At 41.5% G+C, this 14,153-nt stretch overlaps 1 protein-coding gene across 1 annotated transcript; it reads right to left on the reverse strand.

The window, feature by feature from the left end:
• Positions 1 to 8,845: 8,845 nt before the first annotated feature.
• Positions 8,846 to 12,678, reverse strand: PIGM (phosphatidylinositol glycan anchor biosynthesis class M). The gene has a single exon (XM_059902730.1). It carries the CDS (start codon positions 12,576 to 12,578, stop codon positions 11,307 to 11,309), a length of 1,272 nt encoding a protein of 423 aa, XP_059758713.1. The 5' UTR covers positions 12,579 to 12,678; the 3' UTR covers positions 8,846 to 11,306.
• Between the last annotated feature and the right edge of the window lie 1,475 nt (positions 12,679 to 14,153).

The following is a 14,153-nucleotide window of genomic DNA, read 5'->3' on the forward strand; positions in this document are numbered from 1 at the left end:
TCACAGCTCATCTCTCCACTGCCTGCTTGTACGTGTACATGAAGGGGCCTCATGCAAACACAGCAATAAATCTGAACTCTGAGAAGGAAACCTCTCTCTCTCCTAAGAGGAATTCACTTCCCTTGCCTTTTCTGGTTAATCTTCTTTCCATTTCCTTTTCCCCAGTAGTTATATTTTCATCACCAGGGCAGTGGGCTTCACTTTTTGGAGGTCAAGGACCCTTTTGATGAAGTCTACAGACATTTCCCACAAATAAATGCGCACCCCTCCCCTGCACACACACACACAATTTTGCGTACAACAAAAGTTACTGGATTCCTGATTGAGAACTTCACTAGGAATAGTACTTCTCTGACCTTCCACAACCCCGTACACACTCACACCACTAATTCCCACCCTTCTCTGCCAATGACTCATCCACGCCTCTGCTGCCAGAGATATTGATAAATTAAACGTGGTTCCTCCCTTCTAGAGTTTATTCTGCTGTAGGAAAAAAAAACATGCAAAGCATCCTTAACAATTATAGGCAGTTAAACTCATGAGTCATCAGAAGCTTCCCCCTTTAGAACACTTCCCCAGGACAAACATTTTAAAATTTCCTAGATTACAGTTTATCTCACACAAGTTACATTTTAAACGCTTTGCTTCAATGGGGAGGCACTCTTGGACCCTGGCTGAGAGTAGAAACAGCCACGTCTTATCAGCAGCACACTTATCAAGAATTTCTTAGATGGGTTATTTCCTGGGAAGATTATCACAGTAATTAATCTCATTCATTTTTTTGTTGTCAATTTCAGAAGGTGACATTTTTGACCTTATTCCCAGATTCTAGGGATATTGTCAGTTTGAAACCTGCAGCTTCTTTTTTTTTTTTTTTAATTAATTAATTATTTATTTATTTATTTATTTTAATTTTTGGCTGTGTTGGGTCTTCGTTTCTGTGCGAGGGCTTTCTCTAGTTGCGGCAAGCGGGGGCCACTCTTCATCGCGGTGCGCGGGCCTCTCACCATCGCGGCCTCTCTTGTTGCGGAGCACAGGCTCCAGACGCGCAGGCTCAGTAGTTGTGGCTCACGGGCCCAGTTGCTCCGCGGCATGTGGGATCTTCCCAGACCAGGGCTCGAACCCGTGTCCCCTGCATTGGCAGGCAGATTCTCAACCACTGCGCCACCAGGGAAGCCCTGCAGCTTCTTACATAGTGACTCTACCTTCTAATTAGAAAAGAGGTCTAAAAACGTTGGAGTTTTCTGGGTTGCCTTCTCCAAGCTAAATTAGAGTCTGCTGAGGAGACGAAAAGTTGGAAAAGAGAAGAAAGATGGAAAGAAGAAAGGCTGGGTGAATGCAGTAGAGAAAGAACCATAAGATTGGAGGCAGGTCAGCGACTGGGCGCAAGAGTCTTTTTTTCTCATTAAAGCCAGTAGCTCACAATTGGCTTCAAGCCCCTAAGACATCTCTTCAGCCCCGTTAGCCTCCTAGCAGATGCACTTACTTTGATTTCTTGCTTTTCAGTAGAGTCAACATGGTCTAGAGTGGGGTTTCTCAACCTCGGTTCTGCTGACATTTGGGGCCAGAAAAGTCTTTGTTGTCAGGACTGTCCTGTGCATTGTAAGATGTTTAGCAGCATCACCGGCCTGTACCCAGTACAGTACCCAGTACATGCCCAGTACCCAGTAGATGCCAGTGACATCTCCCAGTTGTGGCCACCAAAAATGTCCCCAGAGTGGGGGGCAAAGTTGCCCCTGGCTCAGAATCACTCAATAGAGGACAGTTGCAGAGTCAGATTTAGGTTCCAACTCTAGCTCCATCCCTTACAAGCCTATGACCTTAAAAAAAAAAAAAAAAAAACTATTTACTTGAGCCTGTTTTCTTGTCCACCAATAATACTTATATTAAAAAGTTGTTTTGAGAATGGAATGAAATGTGTGAAAACCCCACATTATTAAGTTCCCAACAGGTATTCAATAAGCATTTGTTCCCTCCCCATTCCAGCTTCATTTATTTAACAAATATTTATTGAGAATTTATGCTGTATACTAAGGATACAAGCACAAAACAATTCTTGCCCTCCACGAGGTAACTAACTCTGAGAGAAGACAGATATGCAAACAACTATACTAGACCAAGTGCATTAATAAAGTTTACCAAATCTTACAACTCTGGCCCTATTTTTCTTTCTTTTCTTAATAGTTAATGTCTCTCCATAAGCTCACCTTGCATGCCTCCTGGTAGTGGAAGGGGCCTGTGAGTTGGGTCTTAAAAAATGAGTGGTAGTTCACCTGAAGAACGGGAGAAGCACACATGGCAGAGAGACAGCACGGGCAAAGGCTTAACAGTGCAGTGATTTCAGGAAACTATGTATTATCCAGCGGGCTAGAGTGAGGCTGAGGAGGAGAAATTGGCACAAGATGGAGGATGCTACAGAATTTAGACTTTTTCTCGCAGGTCACGCATGGAGTCCTCTAGGATGCTTTTATCAGGATGGTGACAAGATCAGTCTGCTTTGGAAAGCATGCTCTGGCAGCAGTGGGGACGATAAATGAGAGGCGCAGTAAAGGGTGGGAGAGATGGGACGCACGAGGACCAGTCAGGAGCCAGATGAGAGATAATGAGGGCCTGAACTGTAGAATCGGCAATGACAATGGCGAGATGCCAGCAGGCTCCAGGTACATTACAAGGTAGAGCTGACAAAAATCAGTGACTGATTAGATGGGAAGGCAGGTAGCAAGTGAAGAAGTAATAGGAGGTGATTATAAGATTCTAGCTTAGAAAATTAGGTGGATACTGAGGGCATTTAGAAATGACAGGCACCCGGAAACTGCTCCCTTTCTTTTTCGCAGCTGCCGCCATTGACACTGGGCAAAGAAGCTCACTATCCCCAGCTCCCACTTGACAGATTCATGGACAACTCAATTCAACAAACCTAGGAAAGTATGTGGCACACCTAACAGCTTGATGACATGGGTTACTCCTGTTCATCTTTGCTTGGTTCTGGGAAAGCCCGAGGAAAATAATATCAATGACTAAGAAATAATCACTATCCCTAGGGAACTCACAGTCTAGATGGCTCAGACACACAAATGGGAAATTACTGTGCAATGTTATCCACTCTATATAATAGAGGTACTAAATCAGAGAACGTTTCATTAAGGTAATCATTAAACTGTACAGGAGGGACTTCCCTGGTGGTCCAGTGGTCAAGACTCCACACTCCCAATGCAGGGGGCCCAGGTTCGATCCCTGGTCAGGGAACTAGATACTGCATGATGCAACGAAGATCCCGCATGCGGCAATGAAGATCCCGCAAGCCGCAACTGAGAACCAGCGCAGCCAAATAAATAAATATCTAAAAAAAAAAAAATAGCTGAATTAGGAGCTGGTAAGAGAGAAAAGGGGATGAGAAGGATGCTTTAGCCAAAGAAACGGCGGATGCAAAGGCATGAAGAGGTGATGTGATTTGGTATAACTGTAGGGTGGGGTGAGGTAGATGAAGCTGGAGATATAGGCCAGGGCCCCATCAGGGAAGGTCTTGCGAGCTAAGCTAAAGATGATCAAAAGTATAATCAATCACCTAGTGATTTAAGCAAGGGAGTTTCAAAGAAAGCCCCCAATATTTACTCAGTATTAAAGCAAAACAGGTAAGGTAACAAACATCTCAGTACGTAGTGTTAAAAGATAAACCGAAGCATATTAAAAATTTTAAGATTATTTGAGCAAAAATTGACTCGAATTGGGCAGCATCAAACTGGAAGTGGTTAGGAGTGTTCCACCAGCAGGAGCTAGGGGAGAGACTTTTACAGGGAAGAGGTGGAAGCAAAGCAAAAATTATTTGATTGGCTATATAGCTGTTGCATTATTTGGAAAAGCCTACTTGGTTGTTTATGACTTGTTGTCCTTAGGTTTCGGTTTCTTAACCTTTGAGAGCTTAAGGCTTTTTTAACCTTTACAAGCTTAGGTTTTGGCTTGCTTATGCAGGCTGCTAAGGTATTGGAACCATCTCGGTCTAATGGCCTCCTTGTTTAATTAATTTAACACTAGTATGCACCATGTTCTGTGCTAGCTTTGTCAAATGCATGGATTAGTGAAGTGCTCCCAATTACTTTATGTATCTGCTCTAGCCATTGCCACACTGAATTATAATCACCTTTCCATCTGTGTCCTCTATTAGACACTGTGAGTTCCTTGAAGCAAGGACTGTTGTCATAATCATCCTCATACCCCCAGCCTAGCTGAGTGTCTGGAACAAAATAAACCCTTAAGAAATGTTTACTAAATGAATGAATGAATGATCTGTTGGAAAACTTTTCCCCAAACTTCCTACCTTCTAGGGTCAATATCTAAATGACAAGGGTAGTACAGAGAATGGAGTAGTAAATTTTGCTCCAGAAGATATGGGTTCTGGTCCCATCTCACATACTAACTCTGACCTTGGGCAGAGTGCATACATTCTAAGCCTTAGGGCTCTCATCTGTAAAAATGGATTCAAGACAATCCTCACATCTCAAAGTAACATGTGAATGTACCTTGTAACACTGCTCAACTTAGTTGTTTATATATATTTCATCTTCCTTACAAATTAACATGTGCTCAAACGTCAGGAAAAACAGGTTGAGCTCAAAGTTATTCTATTACAGGTCAACAAAAATACTAATGTTAATTGTATTTCTCAACTAGCTTTCACGTTCTACTGGATACTGTGAATTAGATTCTGGGTGCTCCTTGCTCACTCCAATCAATTATACTCCCCTTCCTGCTGTTCTTTAAACATGCCAAGCTCTTTCCTATCTCAGGGCCTTTGCACTGCCTTCCACTCAGTAAGGTATGCTCTTCCCCAGAGAGCTGCATGAATGTCATGTCTTCGTTCTGTCAGGTCTCTGCTCAAATGCCACCTCAAGATGCCGTCCCCAACTGCTTTATCTACAACAGCACCCACACCTCTCCTCACTGCCATCACTACTTCCTTAGCTGACCTTATTTTTCTTCATGGCAATCGTCACAATCATGTGTTTGCTTCTTCTTTGCCTCCCGTGGAAATGTAAGCTCCATGAAGACAGAGTCTTTGCCTCACTCAGAGCTGCATTCACATTGCCCAGAACAATGTCTGCCGCATAGAAGATACTCGGGACCTTTCGTTAAATGAATGACATTTGGTAAACAAAGGAAACCTTTCACTGTGAACACCTGCATCATATGGAATTAAGGAGGACTTGCAAAATATAGAATTAGAATCAGAAGACCTACTCTTTTCTAAGTGTAGGCCTACAAGCTGTGTGGCCTTAGAAAGTCACTTACTTCTGAGCCTCGATTTTCTTATCTGTAAAATAGGAATAGTAATACCTTCTACTGCCCCATTTTACAAATCACAGGATTGTTGTAGAACTTAATGAGGTCTCATATGGAATTTTATTATATTAATGCTTCTGTCCTTACTGTCAACTCTTCAAGAGCGTGGACCTTGTCTTACTTGTCTATTATAGGACTTGGCATAGGCCTGGATTTATAAATAATCACCAGAAGAACAGAGAGCAAAGAAAGTTAAAAATTCCCTTTGTGAAATCACTGAGCTTCAAACATTCATGATCCAAATTATCTTTAAATAGTCACTATAAGTGTCATTTCACTTTATATAGCAGATATAACAATTAGCAAAGTGTCTGAGCAGCTAGAAATATTCCCATTTAGTCTGTTTTTTTTTTTTAGGATAATGAATATGAATGCTGTTTTGACTAAATGAATGGTTCTCCTGGATCAGCGCTGAATAAATGCTTGTGCTATTCTGATGACTCTGATCTAGGCAGAGGACACGTGCTTCCATCAACAGAGAACCAACCCTTGAATGACCCCTCAACACAATGGAAAAAAGAAGTGCTGTGTAACTTAGGGGCAAGAGCCAAACCTCCACTGCGCAGAGCCAGCCAATGTATGACAGGAATGCACAAATACAAAATTGTCAAGCCAGAACTAGACATTTAAAAAACCTGTGCATACATTTTCACATATAACTACTATCTTCTCAGAGAACCAGATCAAAGTTTAGAATAAAGTTTATATTAACAGAAGGAATAAAGTTTATATTCACAGGTAGTGAAAATAATTATTTAGAAGGAACAAAGGAATAAAGTTTAGAAGGAATAAAGTTTATATTGACAGGTAGTTAAGACAATTATTTAGTACAAATCCAGGTTCTTTTCCTAAATCCTAGTAAATTGGGAGGAAAAGGTTTAAGCCTAAATTCTAAAATGAGCTCCTTCTTTAAAGGCTTGTAAACAGATATTAAAGCTGGGGAGGTGATAGGGAATGGCTTGTCCTGGGCCAGCATAAGCACTTTGGGTTTATTAACTCATTTAATTCTTACAAACAGTTCTATGAGGATTACATTATCATCCTCATTTCACAGATGGAAAACTATTTCATCTAGATAAGAGAATTTTGCCCAAGGTTACATGCTGGGATTTGAACCTAAACTATATGAATCTGTGTTCTCTTATGCTATACTATCAGTATAGGACATGAGTTTGAACTGTATGAATGCACACTGCAGAAGGTACATCGTAGAGCAAGAGAAATTTAACAATAATCATTTGGAAATCATGTTCACATAATTTCCATAGCTTGATTTACAAATAGATGGGCTAACATGTGGTTCAGCAAATCAGCTTCTTAGACCAGGCTATGGAGGGAAAGGGCATTGCAAAGTCAGCAGTAACAAAGAAATTATACAATTTGGTGAGAGGGTTTGGATGTGGGAGGGGGTTATTAAAGGTCTGGAATTATTAAAGAGAAAAGTTTGGGGATGACAGAAACTTGCACAACTGCAAGAGAACTGCCCCTCAAGCAAATACCTAAAAGATTAAGGACAAATTGATTGGCAAGACATTTGTTAGAGTGATGGTGAGTTTCATTTATTTTGCCACAATCTTTATCTGTTGCAACTGGGCACTTTGGAAAAATCCAAAACCTAATATAGTGGAAAGAGTATGACATTTAGTAAGGCAAAATTTGCTTCAAATTCTAGCCCTGTCACCTATTTGTAAGCCATTTAATCTTTGAGCCTCTTTGTTCACCTATGAAATGGAAGTACAAATATCAACTCTAAAGTGTTGCTGTGAAAACGTAATGAAACCGTATATGGTGGAATAGGTACCCCAACTCATACAGTCATGAAAAGCCAGAACTTATAATCAAGATTTAAAATCAGTTAATCACCTGTTGTTGGAGGAGAGGGGTAGGTATTAAGAATCTAAACGTGGGACTTCCCTGGTGGTGCAGTGGTTAAGAATCCGCCTGCCAAAGCAGGGGACACGGGTTTGAGCCCTGGTCTGGGAAGATCCCACATGCCACGGAGCAACTAAGCCCGTGCGCCACAACTACTTAGCCTGCGCTCTAGAGCCCGTGAGCCACAACTACTGAGCCCACGTGCCACAGCTACTAAAGCCCGTGCGCCTAGAGCCCATGCTCCACAACAGAGAAGCCACAGCAGTGAGAAGCCCGTGCACAGCAACGAACACCAAAAGCAGCCAAAAATAAATAAATAAATTTTTTTTAAAAAAGAATCTAAACATGGGGAGTTCCCTGGTGGCCTAGTGGTTAGGATTCCGGGCTTTCACTGTCATGGCCAGGGTTCAATCCTTGGCCAGGGAACTGAGATCCTGCAAGCCGTGCGGTGTAGACAAAAAAAAGAATCTAAACATATATAATCTTTTATTTGGAAAACTTATTAGGGATGATTACCACCCTTTATTTTCTTAGGAGGGAGACAGATAGATTTGCACAAAAAAATTGTTTGTTCAACTTTGATGGAAGGCAAACCCCTTTAGTTCTCACTTTGTTTTAAAGACCAGGGAAATATCCAAACTTCTTAATCATAGATTATTTATCATCTCTTTCTTTCATGGAATCTTTGAGATCCAAGAATGTCTATTCTTTAAAATTAAACACAAAATAATTGGAGAGATTTGAAAATGGGCAGGATGTTAAAATTATATTAGATAACAATATACTAGTTTTGTAAGAAAAGACTATTTTTAGGAGATGCACGCCGATGTATTTAGTGGTGAAGTTCAATGTTGCTGGCAACTTTGCATGGTTCAGAAAAAAATTATATATAAATAAATAAAAATTATATAAATAAAGCAAACATGGCAAAATGTTAATTGTTGAACTTAGATAGTAGGCATATGGGTAATGTTTAAAATTGTTCATAGTAAAGCATTGGGGGGAAAAAAAAACAAACAAGAGGTTGCATTTAGGGACTGTCCCATGTGAAATTTTCCATTTTTTCCGTTTCCACTCATTGCATAGATGGTTGAGGTAAGGGTGGTTAGAACAGAAAACAGCTGGAGAAATAACAATATATTCAGCCACAAGTCAACTAACTAAAAGGCAAGTCCTACAAAACTTTTGAAACAATGTTATGTCACTTACAGAGTCATTCAGCCAGATGATAAGTCAGTAACTGAAACAACATGGTTTTAACAAAGAGATTAGCCTTTCCAATGGACCTAATCTAGGGACTTTATCTAGGGATATTTAGGGACCACATTTTGAAGACATTAAGGCAACTATAGAAGAAAATAAGTAATGCAGTCCCTCTGTTTAGAACACAGACCATCTTGAGAACCATGCTTCATATGCTAATAATTAATGCTTATCTGTAAATGGGTATATTGATCTTAAGAGGTGGCATAAGAACAAAAAAAATCATATAGGAAATAAGCCAAAGTGCTATTCAATTTTAAAGTGTTATTACAGGATGAATAAAGAAACCAAAGGACTGCAAGTGAAAAGAAGACAAAAGAGATTTTACAAAACTTGAACACAAAAATAAATGAAAAAAATTTAAAAACCCAAGAGACCAAATGAAATCATTTCTTGAGTTAATTTACTAAATGTCTCTCAGCATATAAGCTATAAAATACTCTCTGCATCTTTTAAGAAACGCCTGCAGTTCTTTGGTAGAGAATTTCTTGTAAGGCAGGATCTGCAGTTCCCTCCAAAGATCCCAACAGAACTCCACTGACTTCTAAGAACGTTAAGGGAGTGATCTAAAACATGCAAAATGTTTAAAGTCTTATGATGCATTTACAATGTGAACATCCATGTGATAGAATATTATTCAGCAATTTCAATGTAAATAGGAAGAGTAAAGCACAACAAAGAATGTTAAAGTAAAAAATAATAATAATAAGGAAATGAGTAAGTAAGTACACTTGTGACTACTAAAAAATTATTCAGGGGGCTTCCCTGGTGGCGCAGTGGTTAAGAATCCGCCTGCCAATGCAGGGGACACAGGTACGAGCCCTAGTCTGTGAAGATCCCACATGCCGCGGAGCAACTAAGCCCGTGCGCCTCAACTACTGAGCCTGCGCTCTAGAGCCCGTGAGCCACAAGTACGAAGCCTGCTGGCCTAGAGCCCGTGCCCCGCAACAAGAGAAGCCACCGCAATGAGAAGCCCGCTCGCCGCAACTAGAGAAAGTCCGCTCACAGCAATGAAGATCCAACACAGCCTAAATAAATAAATAAATAAATAGCAATAAATAAATAAATAGATAGATAGCAATTCCTCTAAAAAAAAAAATTAGTCAGGGATACTAAAAAGACAATTATAATGAGATGTTGGAATTCTCTTTCTGTTTCCCTTTTCCCACTAGTTCTACCAGAAAAAAAATTTTTTAATTATCATTATAAAGGGATGAAGGGAAAAAAAAGGTACGAATGCCATGGCTGGAAGGCCACTAATAAACAATCATATACAAAGAGCCCTTAAGATAATATCTAATGTGGGATATGAAACAAGATGTTATAAGAAAGGTCACCGTCCTCAACAATTAATTGTCTCTGCTATTTTCACCCTAACAGCAACCCATGCAAAGCCACCCATTCATCCCTTCTTTCTAATAGTGGGTCGCAAAAGGTATCGATCTAAGAAGTGCTGCCAGTAATAGCATTCTTAATTATGACCTGCCAACAGACATCCTATTCTCAGAGGCTTTTTAGGCCTGAACTGACATGAAATATACTACTTCTCCGGAGGTTTTTGTTTTTCTTTTTAACTGTGAAAGAACAATGTTGTTAAATTACTCATCTTTTAATATCAAAATCATAAACTCAAACTCACTCATTGCTAATGCATTTTAGAGCGTTAGGGAGTCGCCACCTAGATAGGCTATTTTTTTTTTAATTTTTTTTTAGCTTGCTTGTTTGAAACTCACAAAGCATTTTTTCCTAGAAATATTATAGTAATAAGGTAAATGGATCTGGCCACCAAAGCCTCATTTCCACAATCTCTCCCTCAATTTCCTGGTCTAAAAAAGACTAATGGCTATTAGGATGCTTCTTATGCTTTCCAGGAGCCTCCCATGCAGGCCTCCATTCCTATCATGGAATTTTCACAAGTAAGGTATTTGTAAGCTGGGAAATGCCTTATTAACAATTTAATATTCTACCACCTAAAACCTACTAATCATTTTTACAACACTGATAACACTTGATTAACTTAAGCTCTAAATGAAATATGTTTTTTAGCAATCAGCAAATTAAAGGGGTAAAAGAGAGTTCTAAAATGTCCTTACAGTGTGTGACCTCAAACATATAAAAGCAAGATGCTATTTTAAAATATGCTGAAAAGTTTAAAGATGGATGAATTTAAATTTAATCCTTTTTATAAAAAACCAAACAGCAGTCTATTACCACTGGGACTAAGCACTGAAAAACTAAGTTATAAAACAAATACATGAAACATGACAATTTAAATTCTTTGGATTCTTTATCTTCTAAGCCCCCACTTTTAATACAGAATTAACTTTCCCAACCTAAGCACAGCATCATTACTTAACACTTCATACCTAAAAGCTGTACTTTAGGAACATTTTATGAGTTTTCAGTTATCAAGAAAGCTTCAGAACGAAAAAGTGGGAGTTAAAAGATAAGACAGCTTCAGACAGTACCACAGTATAAATACTGGGACAAATACTGGCTTAGACTATGTTTTTTGACTTTATGTTTCCTCTATTTTCTACGAAAACCTTTTAGCATCTGATAATTTCATCAGCCCTTCTGTTTTCAAACTAGTAACCTTTACTTCCCATCATGTCCCTGATAAATAAGTCCTGAGATTTCCTAAAGGGTGGACCTCAGTTACTGAGTCCCCTTTATAAGGCAAACGTTCATTTAAATTTGTTGGAATAGGGCCTTATGCTCTAAACTGAAGTTTCACTAGAGTGCTTAGGATGTTCAAAAAAATTCTTTCCAAAGCTCTCTTTGGTCCATTCAGAACAATCAGAATGGAAGTTGCAGAAGAACTGGAGCATCTATCAGTCATATTTGGTTCTGTCTGTCAGGGGTTCCTCCTTGTAATGGGAAATGATTTGAATGAGGATGGAACAGTTGATAAGGAGGAAGAACAAACCAGCTAACCAGATAAACAGAAAGGTGTTCTTTCCTTGAAACTCAAGAACATAAGCAGGAGCCAGCCATAAGGCCTGCCCTATGAACCATAACGTCAGGAGAACCACAGCTCTTCTCCAAGGCATTCTCACTAGTGGCATCACAAGGGGCAGGAGGCAGAGGTACCAAAGAAAGTACTGGGAGGTGCAGACTTTGTTAAATGTCACAAAAATAGACGTATGAAGAAAACAACAAAAGGCAAGGTCTCTGTAATAAGCGAAAGACACTGCTGAAAGCAAGATGAATTGTGGCAGGAATGCGGCAATTCCCAGGGAAAAACTCCACTTGCTCTCTGCGGTCAAATACAGCATGTAGAAGTATGGAGAGAAGTTGTGACGGATATCCCGCCTGGTCAGGTGATACAGGTAGGTGTGCTCCAAAAACTCCCAACCATATTTGTAGTAAAAACCGAAGCTCAGGGCAAAAAACGTGAGTCCAGCAACGGCTACGAAGAGCAGCACAGCCCGATTACACAGCCTCTTCAGGAATTCATACAGACGAGCCTGGGAAGAATACCGGGATTGACGGAGGCCTTCGTCACTGTCGCGTTCCGGAAGCAAGTGGAGTGCTATGGGAAGGATATAGGTCGCCGGATACATCTTCAAATGCACTGCGAAACCATAGAATACAGCGGCACACGCGACGAGCCTTTTTTCTATTAGGTACAGGGTCATAAGCACCAGGGAGGAGACGATTGAGTCCGCATTGCCTCGGCTGGACACGGCCATAGGTAGGGGGTTAAGAAGCCAAAAGACACAGTAACCGCAAGCCTGGTGGCGACCCAGCCCCCTAAGAAGCAGTAGCCGGTATAAGAGGAAGGCGGTGAGGAGGTCGAAGCTGACGAAGAGAAACTTTCCAAAGAGCTCATTGACATAGATGTTGGGCGTGAGGAGCCACCCCAGCAGCGGAGTGTAACGGTACGTCGCCCTCAGGTAAGGGGAGCGCCCTTCCGTGACGAAACGCGCGGCGTCGGTGAAGACCTGGTAGTCGATGTCTGTATACCTCACGAGCAGGGTCCGGTCCTGGAAGAGCCCATAGAAAACCAGGGCCACTCGGGCAAGGAAGGCCACACCAAATACCCCGGCGGGGGGCACCCACAGATTCAGGAACCACTCTCCCCAGTGCCTGGTCGGGCTCATGACCTGACTGCACCACAGCAGCTCAGTCGCCAGCTCTAAACTGCCGTGGCAGTTCCTTGGCCGGCACTACTCCTACCAGCTAGACTGCCGACCGAAACAACTGCGGGACGACAACTTCCGGCAGGAAAGCCCGCCCCCGTCCTGTTTCCGGTCGCACGCCAGCGCTGGGTTCTCAGTGGCCCCAGCGGGAGAATTACCTTCCTTCTGGACAGGCTGTCTCGCGTCCTCTCCTCCTCCGGCGGGGGCGGGGTTTCCGGTCCGGCGACTTCAGTTTGCCCGGAAGGCCGGCGCTGGGAGGTATTTTTACAGAGCTGGGCGAGTGTTATTTGTGGGTGACCTCGTACTTCCCCCGCCTCAACTCCAGTTGATGGAGACTGACCCCTGAAGCGGAGCGAGCTTCGAGCTTCATCCCTCAGGCCTGGGCCGGTGACCCGAGAGTGAAAAAAAATAGGAGTGAAGGAAAAATAAACCTGTGATGGTTTCTCATGCTTTACCTCGCCAGCTCGTGGGTAATACCGAGGGGGTTTGTGGGCTCCGGGGGGGCCCGAGCTAGGATGAATTGAAGGGGGCCCAGAGTGTGTGCGATATTTGGGACATACTTGTATTTTGAAATTATTAGTTGTTTATCTAAATTTGAATTTAACTGGGCATCCTGTATTTTATCCGGCAAACCTTGGTGGAGGGATGGGAAGGGAGGACAGGAAGCTTCGTAGGGTTCCTAAATTCTATCACGCCCTCATGCCTCAGTGTCATTGCACTTGCTATTCTTTCTGTCAACGTTGCCTTCCCCTCAGCAGTCACTACTTAACCCTTCAGGCCCCGGCTCAAGTGTTAACTCCTAAAAGCATATCCTGGCTCTCAGCTCACTTTTTCATCATGCACTGCGATTTAGATGCCTTTCTGCTAACTGAGGGTAGACGAACAGAGGCCAAAGGGCTCTAAGCTCTAGAAAGCCACTCACACAGAAGCCCCTGCCCCTCTATGTAAATATAGAGTCCTGTCCATTGCCTGCCCTCCCATTGCTCCAAAATTCCCTTTGGGAATGACCATCCCTATAGTATAGCATTTGTCAGTGATAACTTTTTTGTTTCATTTTCCTAGTTTTCTGTCAGGACATTTTGAGTTCTTTGAGAACAGAGATTATTTTGTTCTTTTCTGTACCTCAGTATATAACACATTACCAGACACAGTAGGCATTCTGTACAAGTTGAATTGATTTTTGAGGTTCCTCTTACCAGGATACCTCTGGAGTGGCATCTTTGGGGTGCTCCCAACTCCCAGTCCTTTCCTCTTTCAAATATCCTTTATCTATTTCAAGTTCTTCCCCCTTCACGCATCCCACTCCAACCTTACTCCCATGAATTTCTCACCAAGGACTCTAACCCATTAGCTCTTTCCCTTCTGGGCACTTATTGAACTTACAGTCTGCAATTCAGAATTTCATAATTTATTTTAGATTGTATTCATAATCCTTTCAATGAGATTGTAGGGTTTTTGAGGTTAGGGGTTATATCTTATCCTTAATTTTTAAAAATTACTCATAATTTATTGCAGTCTTAGGCACATGGTACATGT

Source organism: Balaenoptera ricei, chromosome 1, assembly GCF_028023285.1.
Source record: "Balaenoptera ricei isolate mBalRic1 chromosome 1, mBalRic1.hap2, whole genome shotgun sequence".
Classification (NCBI taxonomy): Eukaryota; Metazoa; Chordata; class Mammalia; order Artiodactyla; family Balaenopteridae; genus Balaenoptera; species Balaenoptera ricei.